General features: G+C 42.3%; 1 protein-coding gene across 1 annotated transcript in view; it reads left to right on the plus strand.

Annotated features, from left to right (window-relative positions):
- The first annotated feature begins 1,834 nt into the window (after positions 1–1,834).
- bmp6 (bone morphogenetic protein 6) overlaps positions 1,835–25,766 on the plus strand; it is a 53,289-nt gene continuing 29,357 nt past the window's right edge. The window contains 1 exon segment of the mRNA XM_032550886.1: positions 1,835–2,830. Within this exon segment, the coding sequence (XP_032406777.1) occupies positions 2,422–2,830 (409 nt within the window). The 5' untranslated portion in view covers positions 1,835–2,421.

Consider the following 25,766-nt stretch of genomic DNA (forward strand, 5'->3'; position numbering starts at 1 on the left):
GTCCAGCCAGCTCTGAGGGCCCATTTATTAACATGTTGCTGAGCAGTGCATTACTATAATCCATGATTTGTCAAACCAGGACCAAATTTTATTTTTATTTTTTTTTGTGGCTTGCTGTAGATTTTCTTGGGGCTGAAAAGTCAAAAGATGTTCCTCATTCATTATTCCGTCCAGTACCACTGTCCATGAAACAGACCGTCATCATGATGCCACCACAGCCACGGACTGACTGTTTTCCAGTTGTAGAACATGAGCCGTTCAAATAAATTATTAAAAAACCCTAAATAGGGGCGTGGCGTAGTGGTTAGCGCGACCCATATTTGGAGGCCTTGAGTCCTCGACGCGGCCGTCGCGGGTTCGACTCCCGGACCCGACGATATTTGCCGCATGTGTTCCCCGCTCTCCTTCCCCCTTTCCTGTCAGCCTACTGTCATATAAGGGACACTAGAGCCCACAAAAGACCCCCTGGAGGGGTAAAAAAAAAAAAACCCTAAATAATATGGAATTATAAACAGAATATAATAGACATCAGCTGTGTTGTGAGCTTAGATCATGCTGTAATGTCAATCCCTCATTGTTGCTTTTACACAGTCATGCATGTTTCTAGAAATCCTTCATTCTCCCGTAGCAACCGTTCATGGGTTGCCTGCTCCCACAAAGCGCTGCCTATTTGACCAAAGCTCCTCCATGGAGCTGCGGTTTCCAGCTTCCATGTCACTGATTATCTCTGCCCCACACCTTAACCACTCAGCTCCTTCAGACTAGCAGCAGCAATTAGCAAACAGCTGGTGGAGGGTCACTTATCTGAACTTATCATACAAACTACACTGCTCCAAAATCGATGTAAGCAGCATCAATGGATGGCATCAACGAATAATCATTTTATGATAAAGTGCTGAAGGTGGAGTGTCCAAAAGGAAAGGAAGTTCTTAAAGAGTCAGAAGCCCATTTCAGTTTTGATATGAAGATATTTCTTTAAATTTGTTCTTGAGATTATATATATATATATATATATATATATATATATATATATATATATATGTATATATGCTATAAAATGGTGCTAAGTGCCCAGAAATATGTGATGTCCTCCTTTAAGACTAGAATGAAAGATAATTTCACAGTCTAGTCAACAAAACAAGCAAATCTTCTGTATTCATTTTCTAATTTGTTGATCTCTCAGTACTTCCTGAATGTGCTCTAGACTAGCAGTTGACAGATTATTACTATATAACCATCTGAATTTTACTATATTTTGCTAGAATCGCAATCAGATTCCACTGAATGTAAATTACTCATTTATGTCTATCTATGGCCAGGTTTGGCTAATTTCTGTAGCATAACTCCATATAACAGGAAAGAAACTACACCTGTTTGCGTTGTGAATACGTTTTGAGGTTATATTATTTGTGAATTTACACTGATGAACTGAATTGAATTAAACTGAGGGGTCCAATCAGAGCGCCATCCCGGGAAGGTGATGCGCATGATCCGCTTGCTGTTTCCAAGTCCATCGTCAGGGGTCGTGCCTCCACTGGACATCTCAGCTCAGTGGCTGAAGTCGTGCATCTGTCAGCAAACACAAGAATAACCCCAAAGTCTTAACGCATGTAGGACGCGCTCATTTTAAGCCAAAACCCAGCGGGACTTTTTGAAGTTATAAATCTGAATTACATCACATTGCTTTAAAAACAACAAAAACAAACAACAAAAAATAAAAACAACGTAATATGTATACACAAAGTGAAAATATCTCTCATTACTAAAATTATACGTCACCAATCGGAGTTATTTGAACAGAGCGATGAACGAAATGTGGAAATATGATGTTAAACTTAGTTTAAAGAGCTCCACCTCTGAGGGCACACGGAGTGGGCGGTTTCTGACACACACACTCACACACGCTCGGCAGGAATTCACACGCACAGAGATATTATGGACTGCAACCTGCTGATTCTTTCCACACTCTGACACTCAACCTGTAGGAGTTGGAGCGCCGCTGAGACCCTTTTTCTTCCTTTCTTTGTCATCAACTCCGGGAGTGAATGTGTCGGCTTCAGTAGAATGGCTTCAACCAGAGGCGCAGTTCTGTTTGTGGAAGCGTGTCCACTGACCGAAGAGTAGCGGAGCGCTCAGAATAAACTCTCACATGGTGCACTTTATCCCGGAGCAGCAAAGCGCGCTGCGGGGAGCAGAAATGAAAGCGGGAGCGGTGCTATTATGCGTATTTTTCTTTATTGCGCATTTCAAATGGCTTGACACGGGACTTCTGCTGTGCTTTTGATCAATCGTGTCGACTGATAGCGGCGTTCTCGGGTGGACTTTGGCTACCATTACGCGCGATTTGCGTTCGGAGAGGCAACCGAAACTCCAAGCCAGGCTCAACCGGGGGACTCTGGAGAGCACAGCGGGGACAACACCATGACCAGCCGCCTGCTTGCCTTGGTCGGAGTGTGGTGGAGCGCTTACTACTGCACGTACGCGGCGGCGGGGAGTCACTACTCACTGGAGGGCATCGGCGAGGGGCAGCCGGGCTTCGTCCACCGGAGGCTGCGGACGCACGAAAAGAGGGAGATGCAGAAGGAAATCCTGTCCGTCCTGGGGCTGCCGCACAGACCGCGGCCGCATCTGTCCCACGGAAAGTACAACTCCGCTCCGCTTTTCATGCTGGACTTGTACAAAACTTTATCGAGTGAGGAGAAAAGCCAAGTGGAAGGCGCGCTGGAGAGACACCAGTCCGTTCCGGCCACCCAGAGCCCCCCTCTGGCAACGTATCAAGAAACAGCCTTCCTGAACGACGCGGATATGGTGATGAGCTTCGTTAACTTAGGTGAGTGCAATGAAAATATCTTGTGTTTGTGCTTGGATGCGCCTTTTTTTGTTGTTGTTGTTGTTGTTTTTCGGGAATCGAAGAGAAAACTGAGAGGCATAAAATGTAATTAAAGAGTGAAATACTAGGACACAAATCCAAAGATGGCCACCTGTTACTTTAAGAAGCACTTCTGTTTCCTCGTCCACCTGTAGACCTGCTCCCCGGTTTGGCTCTCCATCACGGCGCGCAGCTGACGCGCCATTACGCACGTATAGAATGAATTCGGTTATTATAGGGGCGTTATTGATAATTGCACTTTCTGAACTCAGCTGAGTGTAAAAACTAATCGTCACATACGTTTTGTTACTTCAGGTATCGGCTCACTTTATGTCTAAATGTCCAGCCTGCGGCTTCACAATTTACTGCACAATTTCAAGGGACATGTTTGATCATTTGGGATGCTTTATTGCTGCGGTCCATTTATAAAGCTGTAAAACGGTTATTGTTGATTCTCATCCAGTCTGTAGTGTGATTGTATTCTCATATCCTTCTTTATAAATATTTTCCCCAGCTGAGGTCTGCTTTCTCCCTCTCTCTCTCTCTCTCTTGCTGTCCAACTCCCTCCCTACTTGTTCTCTTCTCAACTAATTTTCCATGATGTTTCGGTGCCTCTTGCGGTTTCTTCCTCTTTGTGACTGTCCATGTTCGAGATGTAACAATGTTCTACTACATTAAGATCTATGAAAAGAATAAAACTATTAGACAGCGAGCGTTTACAAGCAGAGGCTACACCAATATGCATCTACAAGTCGTGTATCTTCAATTATTTTTGGAAATTCAGCTGAAATTGGGGAGCTCATATGGAATTATTACACATGTAGTGATATATTTCAAGCGTTTCTTTCTATTAATCTGGTCAATTATTGGTTCCAGAACCGGACAAATCAGATTTGAATTGATCAGAAAACACAAACTAGACCAATTTTTAAAAAAGGAGGTTCAATACAGAAATCTGAGCATATGGAAAAATATGTTCATAAACTTCACTCAATATTTGGGCTCCTATTGCATGAATCACTGTATAATGAATGTGATCAGCCTGTGAGTCGGCTGATGTGTTGGGTAAGCCCAGATTGCTTTGTAAGTGGTCTTCAACTACAGGTTTTCTGTTGGGTTTATGTCAGACCAATTTGCTGACCAAACAAAGACAGAGATACCATAGTCCTTAAACACAGTAATGACACATTTGGCTGTGTGGCCAGGTGTTAAGTCCTACAACAAAGTTGGATCAGCATCTACATGAAGACGAGGGAAGCATGAAGTTTGTGGACCAAGATGACATGGCTCCCGAGACTGTCACTGACTGTAAAAATGATTACTATATTCAGGGTTTTATCTGGTATAGCAGAAATACATTTCTACTTATATGCATGAAAATCGATTTCCGGAAGCATCTTGTCCCAATTTGCTTCATCAGATGAGCTTATTTTGGAAAAGAAAAAGAGAGGATTTCTGTAATTACTAAACAAAGCATATATTTTGCTATGATGCACCTTTACATCATTAAAGTTTTTATATCATTTATCAACCTATTGTCTCATCAAATTTACTTAATAAAGCACATCTCGATTCCTAATTCGTGATGTGTGACGTGTCCTCGGTTATATCGTGTGATTTGATGATCACCAGTGACCAAAATGATTATTTGATTTTGGTTATTTACTACCAAACCATTGTGTTGGCTCACTTAACCAAGCCAAGGGTCTTCACTGGGTCTGCTGTTTTTGTTTTTTTTTACCCCTGATGTCTCACTTTACCTGAATTTACTCCACAGCGTAGTAGTTTATAATGAACTCTCCCACTGTGCACACACCACAAAGGGAGCGAGTAACTCATTCATTTCCTATGCGGTGGGACAAATGAGCTTCGTATTGTTTCTGGGTAATTTATTGCTGCGTCCTCGCTCCGGATAAATTTGCCCTCCTCCAGTTCACTTATGGGACTGAAATTCTGTGGTCAGTCTCGCTGTGCAATCTGCTCCGTGATGTGTGTTTTAAAGCGGGAGAAATAAACCCAGGACCCTCGGCAAAACCATCAACCGCCACCACTGGTATTTGTATATAAAGGCTTATTCCTGATCTTGACCTCCAGTGCTAAAAAGCTGCGGGTTTTCTGTGCGTAAATTGCGTCGCATTGTTTGTGTTTCCCCTCTGAGCGGATTGGTCTTTAATTAGCCCCCAGCATGATAAACAGGGACACTTTAATCATAACGAGTTTGGAACATGAAAGCTCAAAGCCCTTCCTTCCATTAGCAGCTCCAGTGTTTACTGGGAGACTCTAAACAGAGCTCTGGAAGATAAACAGAGGTCCTGCCAGAGTCACAGGCCAGTGGAAGAGGAGGTCTGAAACCAGATTGATTAGCATTCTTCTTGGGAACAGAAGGTATTGTCATGGTTTGGCCATCAGCGCAGCGGGAACGTCTCACCACTCCAGAATTATGTTTTGGAGTTTGTTTTTTTTCTCCCCCCCTCCTGCCTCCTCATGGGACCAGACTTTCTAAAAATGTTTTCCTCCTCACCTGTATAAACCATAAATAGCCTCTCTATTCTTCCTGTGATGTGAAGAATTAGACTGAAGTGGCCGACATCCAAAATACTTCTCCACTTATTGGTCCTCTGGGTGTTGGTGTTGCAATACACCGTGATGAAAACCAGATATCCACGAAGATGGAAGCCGTCGTTTTTGGTCTCAAATATCGAACCCCCTCTGTGGGCTTCTGTAGGGGGTCAGAGGGGGGGGTTGCGGGGTGGGAGTCTGGTGTGATGGTGGCAGTGTGGTGTTTGTGTGTCTGTGGTTTTGTTCTTCCTCTGCTGTGCAGGTTTTGGTTTATACTCCTGTGCCGCTGCACATCTGGCTCCCCTACTTTGATTAATCACGTCCTGTGCATCTTTTGACAATTCCCTCAGATTTCTGCAGTGACCTGGGGGATTAGGTTGCCATCTCCTCCAGCCGTACACAAAGTCCTGACCGCCCTGGAGGAGGGACGGCTTCCTCTCCGAATGTGATTGTAATTAATGTCGGACAGGCCAAGGCCTTCCATCTGCTTTGCAAATAAAGCTGCGCACGACTACTGTGTGTCATTGCCATCCCGATTAGATTTTAATGTGTCTTTTTGGTCGAACGGAGCCATTACTGTGGGGCGACGTAGAGAGAGAGAGCTGTTGAAGGAGGAGGCCTGAAACACTTCTGGGTGGTCCCTGTTATTGTCCAAAAATCTGGATATCATGTGTGGCCAGAGTGAAACTACAAATTAGAATTAAGATAAATGAAAGGAAGAAAAGTGAAGGGGCCAAACAATCTGTCTGAGCTGGTTTGAATAATGTGGAGCGAGATTAAGAGACACACGCAAGAGGAGCTGCTTATCTGGCAAATGCTGTTTAGAGAAGGACACTGTAACAAGCTAATCAGTCTGGGCCAAGCATAAAACATGGGAGTTTGTGCGCTTGCATTGATTTTTAAGGAGTTAATGTCTTACCTTCACCAGATAAGTTTCTTGGTGTCTTCATTTAATACAAATCCTGATTAGTGAGTCGTCTGGACAGACCAAGGTCAAAGTGGAGGTCTGCCATCTTGAAAATACTTAGTCGTCAAAAGGGAAATAAGTAAACAGCGTTTAAGTAAACACTGTTTTATGAATGTTTAAGCTGTCATTATGTTTAAAGTAAATCGTTGTTTACACAGGAAACGGAAGTTGGAGGCAGTGTGGCATCAATTGTCTAAAAACTGAAAGAAGTACTATGAAAAGCAAAAATATTACAGTTATAGAAAATGCAAAATGTATTTTTGCACCACCTTATTGATATTCTGTTACCTTTCGCCCAGTTCTCAGTATGTTTCACTGGGGAAGATCAATGGTGGTGCACCACCTCTGATCACTGTTTCCTGTAGAAAATCATTAGCTGCTTTGGGGGAAAAAAAACCAAAAAAACACAGAGAGCAAATGTAAAAATGGTTATTTTCATAAAACAGTGATTACTTAAACTGCTATAACATCTGCCATTTCAGTTGCTTAAAGATGGCAGAAATCTTCTTTGGTCCTGATCCTTCACGACCAACCATTATTGGTTTATATTAAATATAGATGCAAAGACATTAGTCTACTTCAGGTTACATATGAACTGCTCATCCACCTTATTCCAGGTGGTTTTTCTGTAAGACTAATTGTGGGCACAACTTCTGGAAAGATAGCAGTAGCTACAGTAAAGCTGTTTGTTTTGACTGCTAATTGTATGTGGTACGCCGCATTTTGAACTAACTGGTTTGTGATTAACACAAATTTCTTTTTCTTTCTCTGTTTAATGAACATGTCTGAACACGACTGCTTGTCTCTTGCTCATTTAGTCAGGCAAAATTTAGCTTTCGACTCCAACAAGTGTATTCAACATGCGCCCGAAGTGAAATGAGATTATTCCTGCAATCAGGGGTTCAGTTTCCTGTGGTTCCCAAAAGATGATAAATCTAAGAACCCAGCATGCTGGGTAACTCCATAAATTAATTACGTTCTGTTTTCTGTTTATTGCCACTTAAGGTGGTGAGCTTGATGTTCCCACAAGATTTGATCCATATTTCCTTTCATAGACAGTTTGCTTAAACATGAGAATGCAGATCTGAAAGGTGCACACATAAATAATGCAAAGCATTTTGGGTAATAGGAATAAGATTGATACCGTTTTAACACAATCTCACCAGTAGAACCTAACAATCCCTTTAAACCCTCAAGTTCCCTGTCAGCGTTGGCATCTCCTGCTCATGCAGAGCTACACAGGCTGACATTTTAGGTGACCTACGTCAAATGAAGCGGTGGCTATGATTTAGTTTTAGCTTGAACTGATGTGTATCCCCGTCAAGTGAGGTTGTAACAAAGACAGACAGCTCAGTTTCGGAAGATATTCTCTTGGGGCACCGATAGATTTTCGGGCCCCTGCTTTACATGCTGTCTTAAATGCGCTTTCTGCACACCATATGCCTCTTTAGCCCTCTCGGGGTGATTCATGTGGACCTGCTGTTCAGTCATCCGCTCGCCTTTGTCATCACTTTTTAAGAATCGCCCATGAAAAAACAAGGAAGAAGAGGAGGGGGAGAAAGCTGAATAAGTTATGGAAAACTTAGAATTGGGGCAGTAGAAACACATTTTCCAGCTCCGTTTTCATCCTCATTCCTTGAATAGCACCTACATCACTTGTTTGCCTTGTGGACAGTCCTGCTTTCCACTGAGGTCTGAGTGACACTGGACTGCATGAGTCATGCAGCTCTAAACATGTCCGAACACACACCGGCGTCCTTAAGGAGGGGTGGGGGGGAGGACTGGTCACTCCTAACTATTGCTTGAAATTGCTTTCACTTGCTTGTTGTGGATTTTTTTTTTTTTGGCACAGCCTGACAACACGTGATGCTACTCTTGCTTTAGAAAAAGGAAGGGGGAAAGGCACTGTAATATTCACAGTTTCTCACTTTTTGCTGAAAGAAAAAAAATCTGTCAACATCAATCTTATATTTTTTATGAGGCCACTGGTCTATCTAGCTTCATCATAAAATAACATAAAATTGTCTACAAACAGTAAATGCACAAGACGATGTATGAAAAGTTAGGGGTATGTTGGTTAAAGGTGACTGCTCTCAATGAAGGGGGATGCAGCCTAACAGCTTTTCAAAGGGACAGTCATATGATGGTCGGTACGGAGAATGTTGTAGGTTGCTTTGAGGTTGGTTAGCTGTTACCTTGTCATTTCTTTAAGTCAAAGATTCTGAGAAATTGCTGGTTTAATAGGTCACAGAAGAAACTATAAATGTTCCCGTGTTGTCCAGTCTCAAGACGCAGTCTGCTGGACTGAGCTTCCTCTGCTGGGTGTCTAGACTTCCTCTTACAGGTAGTAGGAGGAAGTCCACCATCCAAAGTAAAGTCGCTGCTTATTTGCCTCAAAGGGAATCGGTTGAAGTGGTTTGGGCATCTGATCTGAACTTTTCCTGGGGAGTTTTCTGTAGATGTTTTGTTGGTGTTGTCCTGCTGGGAGAAAACCCTGGAGAAGACCCAGAACTCACTTGAAGGACTATAGATCCATTCTGGACCTAATGGACCCGTTACTTGATCTCGGAGAATAGGAGGACAGTGTATTAATCTTTGGATGGTGTTTACTTCATCATAACGCCCCCTTAGCTGGTAGCAAAGCATTGCAAATCCAATGCTTTGCAAAAATATCCATCCCTCTTGAACTTTTCCACACTTCATCTAGTTAAACTACAATTTCCAGTGTATTTTGTTAGGATTTTATGCAAGGGATCATCACAAAGTAAGTAAAGGATGCAAGGCTTTCTGTTCTTTTTGTAAATGTCTTGTGTTCGGTCCTCTGTTTGTATAACCCAACCCTTTTTTAAATTTCTCCACAACTTCACTGCAGCAATTCCTTGGTCTTCATGTTGCTCTTTGTTTTTAATGTTCTCTAACAAACCTCTGAGGCCTTCACCGAACAACTTTGTACTGAGTTGAACTCAATCTACTAGTTAGGGGACTCTGAAAGATCCACTTGACTTTCTATATGTAGAGGTATCAGAGTAAAAGTATACAAATGTACACCACATGTTTTTTTATTTCTTTTTGCACTTCCTTATTATCTAAATGTCCTTTAAACTCATACGAGTTTTCTTTATAACTTGGTCTGAATTGGATTTACAATAGCTAGACCTGTTGGACTTTTCTAGTAACTCTCCATTTCAAGTTAAGTCTGGATTTGAAAAGAAGCAAAGAATATTGCAAGCAAAACTCTGCATCAAGATGTTTTTTTGCCTCTCTGTTCAAGTGGTTCAAAGTTCCTCCACTCGGCCTCCTGCTTGCTCTCAGACTTTGTGTTTTCTCGTTGTCTAGGAAGGGACTTTTCATGGCTTTCGTCCGCAGCAAAACTTCAGAAACGACTTTGTGCTTTTGTGCTCTTGTCTGTCATCGCTTCCAGCTCCATTTTCTCTTTTCTCTGTCTCATTTCAGCCTCTGCACACCTCATTGCGTGGCTATAGCTGAGCTGTCACTAGTCCTCTGGCCTAAGTCAACAACCGCTTTCTTCCCACCTTACCTCCCAAACTTTAAAGGCAAACAACTCAAAAAAGCTTAAGAGAGATTAGCCACGTCCCAGCAGCAGCTCGCAGCTTATTCAGAAATGAAGTGCCCTTATTAGATGGCTGCTTTTTGCTTGTCTTGTGATGCCTGGCTGCGTTTCTCAGCGTCTAAGCCCAGGTAAGCCACTTCCTTTTGCAGCGAAAGCCCCAGCATGATCAAATAATTAACTGGCTTTGACCAAAGAGTCGATTGTTTGAAACAGAATGTAGCTTTGGAAAATTTTCTCCAAATCGTTTTGAAACACTTCCTGCAAGGCCTCGGAGAGCAGAGCAGAGGACCACCCATCATTTCAGCGAGAATGCTCGAAGCAGAAGGAATTCAGGATATTTTACAGCAGAGTGAAGGATCTTAACGGACACGTAAACTTGGCACTTTAAGCTCCTCTGCAAGAAAAAGTCAAATTAACAAACTGCTGGACCTCTGTTTGTTTTTAACCGTTTACGGCTTAAAATATTTCACCGGTGCTTCAAATTCACTTGAACTTGCTGAGATATTGAAGAATGGCCCAAGATATACAAATAATTCGGCTTATTGAGTTTCAGGGTTTCGGAGCTCTTCCCACCCCCCCATACCTCATGTTTGGATTGTACCGTTTGTCAGACTCTCTGGCAAAAACATACAAGCTGCCTCCAGAAACAAACAGGACTGATGTAGGAAACTTCTCTGGTTAACCAGATTATGTCTTTTCCAGTCGGCCTGCGTGTTTCTCTGACAGGATGCAGTGTAACAGAACGGCTCTGTTGTCCAACCACTTTCTGTTGCGTTTTGATTACAGGATCTCCCAAGCTGTAGAAATCATAAATAAGATTCTATCTTGACTTTAAAGTCAGTTACTTCTGTCATACCCCCTCCCCACCCTGTTGGTTGTGCACGTCCCTCTTCCACCCCCCGTTCCCTCGCATCCCGATCGTATCGCTCCCTCTCACGCCATAAATCTCCAACTTGACAAGATGGCAGCTGAGATTGGGTCTAAGTACAGAGATTACATGACTCGCGACGCTCTTCTCCCTCCGCCGACTCTTCTCCACCCATCAGTTCCCACGCCTTAGCCCGGGTACAGTTCCAGTCCGGGGCGATAGTGGCGCAGAGGATGGAGGAGTGCGACCAGATAAGGAGGCGAAATGCAGCGCACTCCCTGCTGGCAACACTCCACTACACCGGGCTGATAACCCTGCAGGGATATCTGATTAAGAGCTGCTGCTCCCATTTATCACCTCTGACTGCAGGCACACAGGAATTTGCTCTTTTTTTTCAGCTTTAGGCTTTCAGGTTCACTTGCTGCGTCGGTAGTTTTGTTTTTCTGCTTTTCTCTTTCAGTGCATCTGAATGTTGCTCGTACGCCTTGAACATTTTCACGTTCTTTCTTACTCTCGCAAACATGAGTGTATTTTAGCAGGACTTCATCATATAGATCAGCACGTCACTGTGAAATGGATGGAACATCATGCATTAGTTAAAATCTGAAAAGTGTGGCTTACGTTTACACTCAAGTACATTTTATTCTCATATAATTGGCTTTTTTTTTCTCATTTTATGACTTTGTCGTATTATGACTTTATTCTCATATTATTGCAGCTCTATTCTCAATATCATGGCTTTTTTTAAAAAACACTATTCACATAATATGAGTTTATTCTCATATTTTACAACTTTACTCACATAATGAGTTCATTCTCTTATAATTATGACTTTTTTTCTGGTATTTTATTACTTTGTTCTCATATTAGGACTTTATTCTCATAATGTAATGGCTTTTTTCTTGGATTTCGACTTTATTCGCATAATAATGAGTTCGTGCTCATAATTACAACTTTTTTCCTTATATTTTACAATTTTATTCTCATAACATTGCGACTTTTGGTCATACAACTTTAGTCTCATGCCATTAGGTCCTTTTTCTGATATTATTGTGAATTTATTCTCGTAATATTATAGGTTTATTCTGTTATTATTATAACTTTGTTCTCGTAATTAATAGTTTTGCCCCCCAATACTCTGTCATAAGGGCTACATTTAAGTATTTTTCTTCGAGAAAAGAAAACCCCTCACCCTGTAATAATCTTAGATTTAAAATTATGCGCTCCTATCAGACAAAAACCAAAGTGGAGTACACTGGGGTTTCTGTTTGCGTCTTGACAAAATTGTGACAAAGTTGTGCAAGGCTCAGTAAGGTTTCTCCAAACAGGCAGAAGCGATGAGAAAGAATGTGTGCGCCTCAACTCCAGCCCGGCTATCTCCTCCTAAAAGGGGGTTTAAACTGTCAGTCTTTGTGTCGTGTTTACCGTCTTCAAGGAGCCCACACAGAAGACATCATTAGGCAGGAATTAGTGTTTGTACTTGAGTTGTCTTTGTTTGCATCTCTTATGTTTGCATTTCGGAGACAGAAAACGAGGCAAGACACCAAAGATGGGGGGGGGGAAAAATAAAAATGTTGCTCTTTGTTTCGTGCGTACATGTTCTCCTAGAAAGCCAGCTTACTTTTTCTTTTGGTCAAGGTAGTTTGTGCTTTCCTTTCTCACACTGATTCGATGATTAATTAACAGATTTAAGTGTGACGTTTTGGGCCAAATCTGTTAAAACAGGCAACAGGCCCGTTATTATGCAAAGTGCATCTTTCACATATTAAGCAAACAAACATGAGTTCTGCTAAGACGGGGCATTCGGCGTGTTGACGTTGCTTGTTTTGTGTCAACAAAGAACAAAAATCTCTGTTTCTGCTACAAGAAAACTGTTGTTGACATCCCGAGTGACGTATGTGGGAGTGTTTGCAGAGCCGGTGGGTTTTGGGTCTTCTGTGATCAAGACACAAAAACACGAAAAGTACAAGACTCTGCCGGCACATGTGGCTCACCTGAGCATCAGTCCAGCACTCTTCCATTTCCTACTTCCTGTTCTTTGCCTGTGTTTCTCTGGGTTCAGAGCATTTGCTTCCTGCTTTGACTCCACATTGTGTTTTTTACTTTGGAGATTGGGATGAGTTTTTTTTTTCTTTTTAAATAATTCAAAACAAAAATTGCATGTATTTCGTTACTATGTTGCCGAGCTGGGACAAAGTCAGCAAAGTACTCGCTGTGATTCTCTCGTTTCATTCTGTTCCCATTTTGCCCTCCTTTTACCCCTCTCGCCCCTCTTCTAACACGATTCTCAGCTGTGATTGTGTGATACATTAGGTGTTGTTTTCTAGCCGGCCCCGCTGGTATGCGTGTGGAATTTCAGAGTGGACAGAGGTTGTGAACTGGCGACCCGCTGAACTCCATCAAGTGTGCGTCCTCGTGTGCCCAGCAAACTCCATCCATTATCGTAACAACCCTGTGCGTCTCGTGGCCGACAGGAATGGCGCGAATGCCCCCCCGCGGCCCTCACCCGTTGGATATTCTCGCCGTCGCATTCTTTTGTGAAGCCACCGGGAAGCCCGCGAGGATTTATCTCAGATCAATGAAAAGGGAAAGGGAGACGGAGGAGAAGAAAATGAAAGGAAAACAGATGGACTCGAGGAATGCTCTGAGGGTGACAAACTTGACGGCCGATTTGATTTAAAGCCTCTGGCGACCTTGAATGGGCATGAGCTTTATTTTGTGGCTGTTTGTGTGTTTGTTCTCAGGGTTGCATAAACGCATTTGTGTGTACTTGCGTGTCATCGTGTTTGCAGATGTGCAGAAACATTAGTCCAAGATGAATAATCGCGGAATCGGTTCAAATGAATCACTCCTGGCTCCTTTTGTTTTGTATATTCACACTCAGCCCCGTTATGTAACCGTTGCAACCAATGCGAAGAGGTGCGTTACTGTGAACTGGAAGAAATTGGATTCATAGATTTATTTTTGTTGTGACATCCCTATATATGACTTCAGTCCTCCTGACCCCATTCTTTTTAGATTGTTGCAATCACAGCTGCTGGTTTTTTTCCCCCCGTTTTTTTCTCAGATTGTTTAATCAGATCCAATGAAGAGTGTATGTGAACAGCAGTGCTCAGGTTTTCTACAGATTCTCAATGAAATTTAGATCTGAATGAACGCCTGAATGTCTAGGGTCATTTTCCCTAGACAATGACCCTTCACCACAGATCTCCATCAGTGGCGAAGATGAAACTTCACCACAGTTTTAAGTGTTTTTTTACAACCTCCAACCTCAAAGCGCTGTCAGTAAGTCTGTCACAGGACTTCAATTCATTTAACTGCATGATAAATTACAACGAGCACGGTAATTCCCATTTCGACAACAATCATCAAAGAGACGCTCCCTTTTAATGTCACTGAAAAGCCGCCATTTTGAGAAATGCTGCATGCATTTGAGAAAACCTTTGCCTGTTTTCCTCGTCTAAGCCGAATCACAATTTTTTGAAATGCCATGTTAGTTTATGTAGACTTCATAAACCATTTTAATTACTGTTGTTTTAGTTTGTTTTTATTTTGGATATTGAAAACTGTTTTCCGGTCCTAGTTTTAAGTGTTCTTTAGAAGTTAAAGCTTTTTTTTGTGTGTGTTTGAGTTGGGTGTACTTGGATTATATTAACTGAAAATGGTCCTCAAAACTGGTAATATCGTTTATCGCAATAATTTCTGGGACAATGTATTGTCCAGCAAAATTTGTTAAAATTATGACAGGCCTGGATGTCATAATGCCTGTCACTTTAGATGAATGTGTTTTAGTTTTGCATCATCGTGAGATGTTCAAATCTCAGCATGTTGTTGGATAATCTAGCTCTGCTTTAAACTAAAGAACACATGAAGTAGTACTGAAACACAAGGTTGACTCTCTTTACTAATTAGGTGACTTCTGACGGAAGTTGATTTTATTTGAAGGCATCTGATTTAATGGGGCTGAATACAAAAGCATGCCACACTTTACAGATTTTTATTTGTAAAATATCTTAAAAACCAGGCGCCCGCTTCGTTCAGCGTCGCAATTCTAAATACTAAATACTTTTCGAAGGTTCAACATGATAGTATGTGAATATTGTGCTACTTTTTAATCTTGATTGTCTTCTCCCTTTTTTGTATTAATCTGACGCATCCCGTCTGAATCAGTGCTGCACCTTGTGGTGATCATTCATTTTCAGTTTGCTTTTTCAAGTCATGGCTTTATCATATTTTCCTGCAAGGCTGACAAATCATCTGTTAAAAAAAAAAAATAGCTCAGTCTTCACACCAAGGGATCTGGAGGAGGTTCTCTTCGCGTTTGATTTGTTGGTGTTAAATCGAGACTGCCAGAAGTGCAGATCCCAAGACAAAGAAGCATGCTGCGGGCTTTTCTAGATGCTTATTGACATGTTTTCAAATTCGTAAAGGTTTATAGCATCAACATAAACAGCTGAGCTTGCACATTGCAGCAGCAGAAGATGCTTTTGGAAGTAGTGGATGGTGTTGCATGAGCAAATTTAAGCTAAGTAGCTTAATATTTACCAGAAAATACACATGTAAGCACTGTTGAGGACAGCTCAACAGACTAACCTGTAATTCTTAGCACTAAATCTATTTAATGTGTCTTTTTATGTACTTAAAAAAAAAAAAAAAACAGATTCCAAGAACGTAAGCTGTGCTTCCTTACACAGTAGCGATGGAAACCTAAAGTAGAAAAACAAGAGTTATTTTACAGCATGTCAGGGTGGAGTTTTCCCACATGGAGAGGATCAAGGGTTGGGGAATGAATGTGGCCACTTACTCAGTCAAGTCCTCACCAGAAGACAAATACAAGCATGGCTCGTAGTGGTTGTGTATGTTTGTGCCGATTAAGTTGAAGAGGTTTGTTGGACGACGCTGTTCCCTCAAGGAGTCTTCATCAGACTCGGAGACAGGCGAGCCCTTCGGCCTCGCACGATGCTCCCAAGCTGGCCGCCTCGTTCAAGAGGACGTGCCTGAAACAACAAGTGAGGGGTCCACACACACACACCCACACACACACACACACACATACAAAAAAAGACACCATACGATTGCAAATGCTCCTGACCCTCCGGAGCAAGTAGCCGCCCTTCACTGCAATGCCGCCTCTGACAAATTTATGATCCATAAGCTGACCCGCAGCCTGCCTGATACCGACAGGAAAACAGTCAGATGGACGGAGGAAGGTTAACAAAAAGAAGGGCGTAATGGATGAGGACAGTAATGTATCTGTAAATACCTTGTAAAAGTATTCACAGCCTTTAAACTTTTGCATTTTGTCACACTGCAACTGGAACCTTCAATACATTTTAGTTTTTTTTGTTTAGTTTTTTTTCTTTTTAGTTGAAAGCAACTGCTTCAAGTATTTACCCAATTGGAAATGCAGTCCTGTTCGGTAATGGTCCCACTAGGCCTCATCATGATAGATTTTGCTGGATGATAAATTGTCCCAGTAATTATTACAATAAACTATAGTATTGTTGTTTTGAGACCATTTTCTCATAATATACTAGCAAATATTACTAGTAGTTGTGCATGAATCCAGCTTTTTGTGGCTAACACTTCACATAGCGCCTCAACGCAGCATTTACATGCTTAAACACTGTGGTAACAGAATCATCATGTGGCGACGTTTATCTTCTGCAGCCCTAAATATCAGCTGTAGCTTCAGTGGAATGGTTATGACCAAAGTAGAACCTTGCATTTCAATGGCCCAGTCAAAGTCGAGACCAAATCTGTGTGGCAAGAATTGACTGTTTAAAGATGATTTCCATCCAGTTTGACTGAGCTTTAGTAAAGAAGAAAAATGAAATCAGTCTTTGGATGTGGGGAGCTGGGAAAGACATCCCAGCCCCAAAACATTTGCAGCTGTAAAAAGGTGGATCTACATAATACTGCTCACTCATCGGTGCTGAGTACTGATGTTCTAAAAACCACAGAATTTCTTTTCACTTTTCTAGTTGCTCACTCCTTTGTGTTAGCTTAGCACATGAAGTCACACATGAAAGATCGTGGTTATGGCATGACAAAATGTGAAAGTTAAAGGGGTGTGAATGCATTGTCAAGGCCTTGCATGAGTGCAACCGGCCCTTCATTACTGCAGTTGGTTTGTTTTACTCCTATCTCGTTGCGCATTACGTGTGCTTGGGTCTGACTCCGAGCCGAGGCAAGTCATTGATGTCTCTGAGTCCACTCCCAGTGCCACGAGCCTGTTTGGATAAAAGGATCTTATCGCATGAGGATGTGCAGGGGAAACTCTGCCCAGTCCTTCCTACCGTACAGACGCTCTCCACACCTCCGAGCAATCCGTCTCCTAGAGACCTTATCAGGCTGCGTTCAAAGGTCAAATATGTATCTCGTCCCAGGAGGAAGTCTCTCGTTTCTGTTTCGTGCAGCGCCGTAGCCAACATGCTGAGCGGTGCAGATCCGCGATGAGGTACGGTGTTATGAAACAAATGTAGGACACCCTGTTAAATATTCAGCTTCTTTTAATGTAAATGTCGACATGTACAATCACTTTCTTGTTCATGTCTGGAAAAGAAGGTGTTTCAAACTTGCAGATAAACATTTACATTTAAGTTTACTCGTCAAACAATGTATGAACAAAAATGTTTTCTATAAAAACAGTAAGAACACCGTACCTCGTGCGGTTGAAATAACTTGGAGACACTATTTGAACAACTGCTCCTCGGTAGTTGTTGTCTTGCAATTAGAAATTTGTGTTCAATTCCAGGCGCCTCTTAACCCCAAGTTACCACTACGGATCTTTGGGGACCTTGGGGTGCATGTTTGTGACTGTGGCTCTAGTGTTAAAGTTCTTGAGTTGTCTGAGTCTGAGGAAACTCTGTCCCACTCCTCACTTTCACCACACAGGACCTCAGTGAGATCTGGGTCCGTCAGAAACACAGAAAGCTGCTGTGAACTAAGATTTATTAATGTATTTATTTTTTTTAGTTCAGTATTCAAGTCTCTCAGCGTTAACCTGGTGAGATGTCACGCCTTCCACCTGCTGTTTCCAGTGTCAACTTCTATTGTTGCCTAAATCAGTTCATTGTTATCCCCAAAACAATAAAAAACAATAACAGGACAGGATTTATGAAACATGTTTCTCTAAAACAACACGCATGACAAAGTAATTACACATCATCTCTTGTTGTTGTAAAAGAAACATTTTGCAGTATTTATTTTTCTCTCTTTTCTGATCAAATCTAGGTAGTTGAAATTTACATGCAGAATTCTTCACAAAAGTTTTTGAACTCTTTGCTCCACATTAAGTTGCTTAAACAAACATCTTTGTATACTTTATGGGTTTCATGTGATAAAGCAATACCAAGTATTTTGCGTAACTGGGGAACGGATGCCACGGATATTAGCACCCCGAGTCAGAGCTGTGTTGCCTCCGCTTTTGCTTGAATTCGAGCTGCAGATGTTTCGGACAATGTCTCTACCAGCCCTGCCTCTTTCTTTGTTCTTCTGTTGGATTTAAGTCGGGACCATTCTAACAAATGAATAATATCCTTTGATCAAACTACTTTCATTGTGGCTCTGGCTGAATGTTCAGGGTTTTTGTCGTGCTGGAAGGTTAACCTACGTCCAGGTTTCGGGTTTCTTGCGGTTTCTGTCAGGTTTTTATTGTCATCAGTTTCCCCATCAACCCAGATCAGCTTCCCTCTCCCTGTTGAACAAAAGCAACCCCACAGCATGATTACACCACTGCCGTCCTTCACTGTGGAGACGGTGCTTTAGGCAGTAGGAGCTTTTCCAGTATGCATTTTTGATGGGCTATTTTGCTCGTCTGACGCCTTTAAAATAACAGCTGCATGGATACTGTGACTAAATCTTACCATTTGCCTTCAGGTAAATTCTGAAGGCAAATGGTTGCGCTGGATTTTATTTAGGGCTGTCAGAGTGAATGGGGTGGTCGTATTTGCAATGCTTTGTGTTCGTCTTGCATAAAATCCCAATAAAATACGTCGGAGCGTGGTGCCGAAAAGATCAAGGCGTATGAATGCTTTGCAAGGCGTTGGAGCTGACGGTTTCTGGGACCGCTCCCACGACTGACTCCCCATTACGCCGCAGCCGTATACGTCCTTTTAAGAAGGCCGTCCAGATGTGCATTGTTTGCTTTCTGGGAATATCTCACGGTATGGTGAATTCCGCATGTTTCTACACTTTCATCTCAGAGACTGCAGACAGAAGTATTATTAGAAACTTTGATTATTTTTCTCCTGGATTTCCTCGAGGCCCACCTGCTTTTTGGATATCCAGGTATCTGGTTACCGTCGCTGTTTTTGGAGCCAAGCCCACGTGTAAAACAAGCAGCCGGCCTTACATGTAAGTCACCCCGGGGCGGGGGGGAAGTGGGCGACGGATGAGTGGGGAGTGCGGAGCCAGCACGCCGTGATTTATCAGTGGATCATTTGCTCAGCCTCTAAGCCGCCGAAATGCGTTGTGGTCAACGCAGACTTTCCAGAGGGAATCACACTTCGGTCCGTCTGTCTTTAAGACAGAGAGGGTGGAGGGGAAAGAAATGCAGAGGTGAAGATTGGGGGGGGGGGGGGATGTACCATGAGAACGTGTAGGAATAGTTTTGTGGGGAGGAAGAGGCAAAGACGACATTACTGAACCAACCAGCCCTCTACCTCGCGGCTCTGGAATGTAACGGCACTTTTATTTTGACTTCTCCTTTGGAAACAGCTGTGTTTCCCTTTTCAAAGATATTTTTTCCTTATTTATCCGATCCCTCAGGAGAAATTCATCTCTCAGCCCTGACACTGGCTTCCTCCTTTAAATCTAGGACCAAACCAGCCTCTCTCTAATTCTCTCTCTATCTCTCTCGCTATCTCTCTCTCTCTCTCACACACACACAAACACACCTGCTGGCGATAACCAGCCAGTAACAGCTAAAGCAGGCCTCTGCAGAGTCTGTCCCTCAGACGCTCATCGTCGGCACGCATGGACAACCAGGGGACAAACGGCTCGCCCATCAATCAACATGAAAATAGGAAGTATGTATGCCACAGTTTACGAGATGACTAGAACACAAACTTATCTCTGTGTGAGTCTTCCATAAGTCAAGTCAATAAAAGCGTCTGGAAAAATTCAAACCCAATGTTGGTACCTGAAAAAAACCCCAACAGTGCCTCTCTGTTCATTGTGAAAGATGGCCTGAGGGAGTCCTGTGATCGTAATCCCGCTGAAGGACTTTAGGTAGTCATAATCGAGTGTTAGTGATGGAGATCCACTTGTTGCGATGGAACAAAACGAGCGATCAGGCCGCCTGTTGGCATAGTCGCCGAATTTCCAAGGAACATTGGTTTGACAGCATTTGGAGACTTCATTTTCTCCACAAACATCTCCAAGACTCTTTACCCATGAAGCACTCGGACAGATTTGTAGCTCGATCGTATTTTACAGGAGACAGTCGTGGAAGTACACAAAGCACCTGTCATCGATGTAACTTGTCTGTCCAGCTCCAGGTGGTACGTCTTTTCAAGTGTACAAGGCTCCCACATTGTCTGGGGAAAAAAAAAATCTAGGAAAAGCTATGGAAATTTAATTAAGATATTCCAGGTTTGGATATGCATGGGAAGGAAAACAGGATTTGAAAAACAATATATATATTTTTGAGATTTTATTCTCATTGGCTGTTTGTACCAGAACCACCTGGCCCTCTCTCTGTCCTTCTGTCCATCCATTTGTTACTAGTACAGTGGTTGGTTCAGTTTATTGTTTTGGTCAGACACAAACAAGAAAGTTTGGTTTTCTGCAAATCTGCTGCTATAGCTGAAAGAAAAATGATGGCTACACAAACATGCAGAAATATTCAGCCTACGTTAAGAGAGGATTATAACGAGTAGAAATTCATTTGTGTTTTAGCTTAACTTTGACCACTCCGCCTATTGATTCTTCCCTTCCATCACTGAGCGACATATGGCTCTTCTATCATCGCGATCAGATCTTCTGTGCGCGGCCAGGGCTCTGAGTTGGGCTGCACTGCAGGACCACCATCAACCCGACCACAAGTTGTTACTACAGCTGCTCTGCAGTATTACACAATTACATTTTTATTAACGTCCCATAAAGTTTGAGTGGGAAATCGACGCTGTTTGTTTTCCAGCTCATTTCTGTCCTGATTTCATGGAATTTCCTCATAAATGTGAGAAAGATGTTGCATCGTCTTTTGTCGACAGCTCGTTGGCTCGGAGCGGTGTCCGGTAAAACGAGCTATTGTTTTTACAGGGGCTTTCGGGGAGAAGAGAATCGCAACTGGCCATTAATATTGATGAGTGTTTGTCTGTGACCATTTAGACCTAATGTTCAAACGGACGCAGATGCTCTGGTGAGATTGTAGACATGCGTGTAAATTTTACATGTGGCTGCATAAATTCCCATGGTTTCTTCTGCCGTTCGCACACAGATTTCTCTCGTCAGTCTCCTGAAATTCCTCAACCCCAACTTCAGCCGTGTGTTGCAGCAAAGTTTCAAAGGTGCAATTTTAATATGCGGTTTTCCAAATCCACATTTCCTATCCAATGGGTTTATAGGGTTTCGCTTTACGCCTGAGTCAGAGACCCACATGTCATCAGCTGCTGTTCAATTTTCCTGACTTTCCTTCTTTCTAGTTTGCTGTAGTGCGACAATGTGATAATTTTATTTTATTAATGATATAAACAAATGTCACGAGGGACTTTGGACTCAATTGTATCTGAATGTAGAGAATTTAGCGCTACCTTTGCTTTTCCTTCTTTTTACCAAGATATACATATGAACAAATATTTTTAAAGTGACCCCAATTTAGATAGTTTTCTACATGATGTTGTCTTGATTCACATTATGGTCCCTGTGTAGTCCTGTGAGACAACACGGTGTTTCAATCCCGGTCTCAGACGTCGTCTTTCTGAATGGATCAAGACGATATAGGGGGGTTGAAGTGAACCCACCACTGTTGTAACCAGATTTCATATGTAAATGGTAGTGACTGTTTCTTTGCATGAAACGCGTAGTAAAATATGAATAGGTGTTCTCTCATTTTACAGTAGATCAAAGTTGACCAACTAAATCTAGTCATGAAATCAAAATTCTCCTTTTTTCAAATCAAATCAAATTTTATTTGTTTAGCACATTTCAGCAACCAGGCATTTCAAAGTGCTTTACATCATAAAAACGCAAAAGTACAAAGTCATAGAGCCCACAGTCAACAATTGAAACATTACATTTTGTCAAGTGCCATCGTTGAGCGTCAGATTGTTGATTCATGTTTCATTGATTATGTTTCTAGATTTAAAGGTACTCAGTGTTTCAGGTGTTTTGAAGTTTTAATTTTATCATTACTTTCCACGTTGTAGATGTTTAAAGTGACTGAGTGAATTAAATCATATGTCATATTAGCATATTTATACCAGCTAGTGAGCCTTGTCAGTTTTCTTTAACTCAATTCTTGGTTTCATTGCCTACAACTTGTCTTAAGCTTTAAAATTCAACTACAGTTTTTCCCAAAATAAGCAACTTATCAAAAGATCTAAACCCTTATTTATATCATTCCATCAACAGTCATAAATTATTCCCATTGACCTTTTTTTTGTTTTCTTCATGATAAGAATATTAAATTTACTAATATATTCGATGTGTGTAGGCGCTTCTGGAACGCACTGCTCTGATGGTGGCCACTCAAGGGCTGCAAACATTTACAGATAAATGTTTGGACCAGAGTCTCTGCTGTAATCTGATCATCACTCTTGCGAACAGCGGATTAGTCAGAAAAACAGACTTTCTAATACTCCTTAAATGCCCGCAGCGTCTGAGTTTGGGGGTCCATGTCTTAATCCTGAGTAATGGTGGCTGGAGAGATGGAATCAAATCTCCTATTGACACACAGGTATGACACATCCAGCTAACTGGAGGCCATCTGGAAAGTCAACAGAGAGCTGGGTCTGAGACTGCTAGCATGCGGCTGTCAGTGCGTTGATGGAAAATACTGATACTCCGCAGTCCAACAGCCATACCTTGGATATCTATCTGTTAGCAAAGTCCCAGCAATGGAGCAATTACAGCGAATTATCCTCCTCCCCTCAAGCTTAGAAACACATGCGCGCGCAAACGCACGCACCCACACACATTACGCTGCAGCTGAAGATCTCGAAATGACAAAAGATAGATGTGTATCCAAACCTCATTTTATCATCCAGCGTGGAATGCAGCACAGTGGTGATGGAGTGGGAGAGTGGGAACAAAAATCAAACACTCTGAGCCCGCAGATGTATGTGTGTTTGTCTGTGTTATTGGCCTGACTTTATGTGCTGCGGTTTTTGGGGTAGGCCGTTAAAAAAAAACCTGGTTTTTCAGGGATTATATGGAAGACGATGACTGTAGAAAAATGTGATTATATGGTTCAAATGGGGCCATTGTTTGTGGGGATGCCTGTCCAGTGAGATCATTATATACAGTAACCTGTGGGAGGTAATGGATGAGGAGCAGGCTGGATATCCAAGACCGTCAATGGATTTCTGTGTCTGTGTGCAGCCTGAATTCATCAGATCTCGCAGAGCCTTTTATTAGCTTGTGCTGCGATTTGGAAACGGTTCGCAGCCTAAACCAGTTGCTGTGCGTCTTGTTCCAAATCTGTATGCGCAGATTAATCTACTGAAGCAAATGACACAGCATTAGCACACCGTGAGTCCGGTTTCACTTCCTGCTCCATCAAGTCTCACTGCCAGTAATAAGAACATCCTGAAAAGTTCTATATGCATGAGCGGTGCGTCGTCTTTATTTGCTAACTTTCAAAGAAGTAGCTTCAGTTTTGAAAGATCTTCATATGTTAAGTAAAGCCCAACTTGTCATTGTGCAAAAATTAAAAGTAGGCTCTGATGATTAATATCAAATTTAACGCCACATCACCACTTCCAGTGCTCTTGCCTCTAACAACAGAGCTAAAGGATGTCTGTTTGCCACAAATGAGAGTATTACTACGTGATCATAGTTAGGGTTAATGGTGATACACAGGGTGTTGAAAATGCTATTTGGAGACTGCATAAGTATCTAACTGACCATTTTGCTTTTCCATTAAAACTATTCTCAACAAGACGGCAGAAGCAGAAACACACATGACTCTGAGTCTGTCAGTCGGTACCTGCCTCGAAACATTGATATCTTGCTGTTATTTGTGTTATTTTCAGTTATTTATCAGGCAATTCTGCATATTTCTACAAAAGTATTTGCTTCTGACCTTCAACCTATGATTTGTAAATACCAAGTTTTTAATAAATATATAAAAAATGGATAGCAAATCGTTGCACATTGTTACTCCAGCTATGCGCTCCACTGAGCATCAACCACCTACTAGTCGTCTGATAGGAGCTCCTTAAACTTGGTGGTAAACACCAACGTGCTAAAGCCACTCTACAGATTTCCTCTGGACACGCAGCATAGAGCTGCTGGCTGCCATTTCCCAGTTTGCTAATGGGGCCTGACAGTCTGTAATGGGCTGGACTCGCTGCCTCATATCCTCGCCATGGACGGATGCTGCTGCTGTCTGGCCCTCAATCCTCAGACCACTTGCACATTTGTGGTGGGAATGCAAGTGTAAGAACCTGCTACTTGTTTTACTTTATTTCTTTTGCTTGCAACTGGTAACTTTGGTTCGTTTTCGCTGGTCGGACTGTGCCCATGTGTGTTTAGGCGCCATTCCTGCATGCGTGAGCTGCATTTTGTGTGCTTGCATGGTATGGACATGAACTCGGGGGGGGGGGGCCCCTGCCAGTGGCCCTTGCAAGGTCCCGTGGTGTGCAGCATGTCTGCTTTGATCCAGGGTCAGGGGAGAAGATCAGAGCACAGGATGGATCTCCAAAGGTGCGCACACATGTATACAAAGTTGCTCCCAGCAGACCTCCGACCCCATCGTCCTTCCCTCGACCCCGGGAGCCGCTTTGCTGGCTGACTGAGTACAAAGAGCTCCTCGTCACGATGTACAGACAGCTCCTTGAGTCAGCCGAGCATGGTGCCAACTCTGCAGCAGAGTGGATATATTGAAAAGAGATCAAGAGTTGCCTCAAGCTGCATCCGTGCCAAAGGTTAAAGAGTTTAAGACATGAAATATGGTTTTGGCCTCCTCAGAAAGACTGATGTTTACACCACAACGATTACCAGTTCATGGGATGTTTTTCTTTTTATTGAAAATAGCGGGGATTGCCGAAGAGTTGTGAACGTGTCGACTTTCAAAAGTTTCCAGAGCAACTCAGGCTGATGGGCCAAACCATTAATTAGATGAGACTTTGGAGGAAATAACCAAGGGACGGAGGACATGGACATATCTGACCTCTCCTCGGAAACCATGAAGTCGGAGAGAAAAACCAGACAGATTATGGGCTGTAATTACATAAACACAGATGGATTCTTCTCATGCCTTGGACATCCATCGCATATTTTATTGGGTTAGCCATCTGCAAAGCCTTTAGCCGCGCTGACAGGTTCTTGGTGTGCAAAAATGTAATTAAAGGGTGTTTTTCAAAACTTAATCTTTTTTTGAAAATTCTCATTTGAATCTTTCATCTGGTTTCAGTTCTGCCTCTACTTTACTTTGTAATAGAAAACAGCAAAATGCTGATCTTAATAGAAAGCAAAGAGCTCTGTTGGATTATTTATACCTTCTGTACCTTGGAAAAGGTTTCATACCTCTTGCCCCTTCCCCTATTTGTCTTGATACTATGACAAACTTCAATGTATTTGTAGAGAATAGATGAATAGTGGATATTGTCTTTCTAAACCTTACACGTGATGTGCTGGTTGGTTAAAAAAATTATGTTTAAGAAAAGAAGAAGAAAAATGATCTGTCTTATTAGTAACGTATATTATTAACTCCATTTGTTCACTATCAGTCCTGTAGGGGGATTCAGCAAACATGAGTAGTAAA

The sequence above is a fragment of the Xiphophorus hellerii genome, chromosome 21 (genome assembly GCF_003331165.1).
Source record: "Xiphophorus hellerii strain 12219 chromosome 21, Xiphophorus_hellerii-4.1, whole genome shotgun sequence".
Lineage (NCBI taxonomy): Eukaryota > Metazoa > Chordata > Actinopteri > Cyprinodontiformes > Poeciliidae > Xiphophorus > Xiphophorus hellerii.